This window comes from Anas acuta, chromosome W (genome assembly GCF_963932015.1).
Source record: "Anas acuta chromosome W, bAnaAcu1.1, whole genome shotgun sequence".
In the NCBI taxonomy this organism is placed as follows: Eukaryota; Metazoa; Chordata; class Aves; order Anseriformes; family Anatidae; genus Anas; species Anas acuta.
Genome location: NC_089016.1, coordinates 5,056,054 through 5,060,346, shown reverse-complemented (window position 1 = coordinate 5,060,346; position 4,293 = coordinate 5,056,054). Strand labels below are relative to the sequence as shown.

Below are 4,293 nucleotides of genomic sequence, written 5' to 3'. Positions count from 1 at the left end.
TCCAGGTATCTTTACAAATCCGGGCTTTTCATCCTCCGTACTTCCTTGAGGATGAGAGGAACCACTGTAATGGATTTATGTGGCAAGGTTTTGGTAGCAGGGAGCCATAGGGGTTGCTTCTGTGAGAAGACTCTAGAAGCAGCCCCATGTCAGGTTAGGGCCGTGCTGCTGACCAGAGCTGAGACAATACGTGATGTTGTTTGCTCCTCTGTGAGTGCATATTTAAGAAAGGGAAAACAAACAAAAACAAACAACAACAGCAACAAAAACATGCTGCTACATAGCAGCTGGGAGAGAGAGAGGAGTGAGAAACAGCCTTGCAGGTGCCAAGGTCAGTGCAGAAGGAGGGGGAGAGGTGCTCCAGGCACCGGAGCAAAAGTCCTCTGCGACCTGTGGTGAGGAGCATGGTGAAGCAGGCTGTCCACCTGAAGCCCATGGAGTACCATGGGGGAGCAGGGTTCCACACTGCAGCATGTGGAGGAGACCACAGTGGAACAGGTGGACTCGAACTGATGGAGGCTGTGGCATGTGGAGGACCCCTGCCGGAGCAGATTCTGGGCCGGACCTGTAGCCCGTGTAGAGGAGCCCACGCAGGAGCAGGTGACCTGGCAGGAGCTGCTGCTCGTGGGGGACCCAGGTTGGAGCCGTGTGCTGAGGGATGGACCCTGTGGTACAGACCCATATCTGGAGCTGTTCTGGAAGATCTGCTGCCTGTGGGAAGCCCACGCCAGATCAGTTCACCTAGGACTGCATCCCATGGGAGGGACCCCACAGCACCGGGGACGGGAGTGATCACAAAGGAGCAGCAGAGACAAAGTGCTATAGACTGACCACAACCCCCATTCCCTCATTCCCCTGCACCACACGGGGAGGAGGTGGAAGAGGGTGGATGGTGGGGAGGCATTTTTGGTTTCTTTCCTGTGTTTCTCACTTCTCTAGCTTGTTAGTAATAGGCAATAAAACTTACTATCTCCCTACTCTGAGTCTGTTTTGCCCATTACGATAATTGTTCAGTGATCTCCCTGTCTTTATCTCAACCCTTGAGCCCTTTTCATCATATTTTCTCCCGCTTTCCTCTTGAGGAGCAGGAATGGGAGAGTGGCTATGGTGGAGCTTGGCTGCCCAACTGAGTAAAACCACCACATGTCTGACACTCTCATGGTGAGGAAATATTTTCTAATGTCCAGTCTGAACTGTTTCTGGTACAGCTTTGTGCCAATCACTTGTGCCTGAGGATGACTTGAATCCTTTTCCAGACCCACCTTCCCTGTGCCTGCTGGGTCCACATTTCCTCCATGGAGACTTGTCGTGGTTTAACCCGGCCGGCAGCTAAACACCACGCAGCCGTTCTCTCACCCTTCCCCCTCCCTCTCTGGGACGGGGGAGAGAAATGGAAAGTGAAGCCCGTGAGTTGTGATAAAGACAGTTTAATAAGACAGGAAAATAATAATAACAATAACAATAACAATAACAATAACAATAACAATAATAATAATAATAATAATAATACAATGATGATAATAGGAAAGTAATAATAATATGTACAAACAAGTGATGCACAATGCAATTGCTCACCACTCGCTGACCAATGCCCAGCCTAACCCTGAGCAGTCCGGCCCCCTCCCCCCGGCTAGCCACCCCTTTATATTGTTTAGCATGACGTCAGATGGTATGGAATACCCCTTTGGCTAGTTTGGGTCACCTGTCCTGGGTCTGTCCCCTCCCAGCTCTTACTGCACCCCCAGCCTGCCCATTGGCAGGACAGAGCAAAAGGCTGAGATGACCTTGGCTTGGTATAAGCACTGCTCTGCAACAATTAAAGCATCGGGGTGTTATCAGAACTCTTCTCATCCTAAACCAAAACACAGCATTCCACCAGCTACTAGGAAGAAAATTAATTCTGTTCTAACTGAAACCAGGACAAGACTGCAGACATCTCATTTGCCTGTAGAATCCGAGATACCAAAAAGACACTATGAGAGAGTCAGCTCAGTCCCAGTGGCACACATATTTTATCAAGGCTACAGAGAAAGAGAGCAGGTTGATGTTTCAGATGAAATGAGACAAAACCAAATGTGTGTCAGAACATCACAATGGTACTTAACAACAACAACAACAATATAATAATAATAATAATAATAATAATAATAATAATAATAATAATAATAAATAAAAAATGAACAGGACTGTCATGAGTATACTGTGAGTCATTTGTGGAGACAGATGAGAAGTTTACTAGCAGTGAAAAATGTCAATGAAATCACTTTGTTCAGTGCAAATTTCAGCTCCTTGTTTCTCATGCTGTAGATGAAGGGGTTCACTGCTGGGGGCACCACTGAGTACAGAATTGCCACAACCAGGTCATGGGATGGGGATGAGATAGACAGGGGCTTCATGTAGGTAAACGTGACAGTGCTAATAAAGAGGGAGACAACAGCCAGGTGAGGGAGGCAAGTGGAAAAGGCTTTGTGCCGTCCCTGCTCAGAGGGCATCCTCAGTACAGCCCTGATAATCTGAACATAGGAGAGCACAATGAATACAAAACACCCAAAGTCAACAAAAATATTACCCACAAGAGCCCAAACTTCCCTGAGGTAGGAGTCTGTACAGGAGAGCTTGAGGATCTGGGGGATTTCACAGAAGAACTGGTTCACAGCATTGCCTTGACAGAGGGGCAGGGAAAATGTATTGGCAGTGTGCAGCAGAGCAGTGAGAATCCCACTGCCCCAGGCAGCTGCTGCCATCTGGGCACAAGCTCTGCTGCCCAGGAGGCTCCCGTAGTGCAGGGGCTTGCAGATGGCAACGTAACGATCATAGGCCATGATGGTGAGAAGAGAATACTCTGCTGAAAACAAGAAGACAATGAGAAAGACCTGTGCAGCACATCCTGAATAGGAAATGGCCCTGGTGTCCCAGAGGGAATTGGCCATGGCTTTGGGGATAGTGGTGGAGATGCATCCCAGGTCAAGGAGGGCGAGGTTGAGGAGGAAGAAGTACATGGGAGTGTGGAGGCGGTGGTCACAGGCTACGGCGGTGAGGATGAGGCCGTTGCCCAGGAGGGCAGCCAGGTAGATGCCCAGGAAGAGCGTGAAGTGCAGGATCTGCAGCTCCCGTGTGTCTGCGAATGCCAGCAGGAGGAACTCAGTGATGGAGCTGCTGTTGGGCATTTGCTAGTTCTAGGCATGGGGTCCTGGCCACAGAGGTAAAAGGCAGTAAGGAAGTACAACAGAATTATCTGATAAGAACTAATTCAATTTCAGAGTATTAATCATATATTTTGCAGGTCCCTTTCTTGAGTTGTGACTGATGCTGCCTGAGGGTGACCCTGGGAGTAGGACATTCTACTGTGGGCAGTGTTGTAGTCAGTCCTCACCTATAATAATAAGGAAAGGGGAATGTGGTAATCACAAATAAAATTCACTCCTCATATCAGGTTATTATCCATGTTGCCTTTCCAAATTCACCCAACTGCAGAGCAGGGCTCTCTGGATTTAATTTCTGTATACGGTCATTCCTGCTCCACTCCAAGTGAAACCTTGTGGCTCCACAGAAACAAATGGACTGTCCCTTTAGTGCAGAGTGTTCCTTCAGAGGGGACAGCAAGTCTGTCCATAAAGGCTGCTCTCTTCTGCTGGCATTTCTATGAGCTGTGGGATAATTACACTCACATGTTCACCTGAAAAGGAGCAGGGCACTGCTGAATCCATGCACAAAATGAACATCTCCAGACCCCTCAGCCTGTCCCCATACTCCCCTTCCCCCAAGCACACTGAGGGCTCACTCCATATCCATGTGAAACCCTCATCCCCAGCCAGCCTGGAAACAAGAACAGCAGCAGCACAGCCACGTGGAGAAGCCAGAAGGAACGGCACCATGGTGCTGTCAGAGGAGGCAAGGCTAGGGAGGGACAGGCATTAACATGACATTACCTGACAACCCATTACCATGAAGCCTGCCTGCCTTCCACTGCAAGAATCTGCAAGCACAGACTACAGAAAAATTCTTACCCTTCGGGTAGCCCCTGCTTTGGTCTTCCTCTTGAAAAATCCAATCATCAATGTCCTTCTCTACAGCATCTTCTACTCTGTGCTGGAGAAACAGAAAGAGCCATCCTGAGAGAAGCTATCAGCCATCAGATGTGCCAGCTGTAGAAAACCCATCTGGCAACCCCATCTGCATTACCCTGCTGCCAGAGACTCACGGTGTCAAGAGTCTGCAGATCTGTCCTGCCACACGCTGCCCTCTGTTGTTGCACTCCTCGCTGCCTCCAATCACTCCCTCCTTCTCTCCCTG

The 4,293-nt window shown here is 49.1% G+C and overlaps 1 protein-coding gene across 1 annotated transcript; it reads right to left on the bottom strand.

The window, feature by feature from the left end:
• Nucleotides 1–2,207: 2,207 nt before the first annotated feature.
• LOC137847528 (olfactory receptor 14C36-like) lies at nucleotides 2,208–3,167 on the bottom strand. The gene has a single exon (XM_068665809.1). The coding sequence runs from the start codon at nucleotides 3,165–3,167 to the stop codon at nucleotides 2,208–2,210; it is 960 nt and encodes a 319-aa protein (XP_068521910.1).
• Nucleotides 3,168–4,293: the final 1,126 nt, after the last annotated feature.

Excerpts from the sequence above, each read along its gene's own strand:
- LOC137847528 (XM_068665809.1), bottom strand. The coding sequence starts at position 3,167 with ATGCCCAACAGCAGCTCCATCACTGAGTTCCTCCTGCTGGCATTCGCA.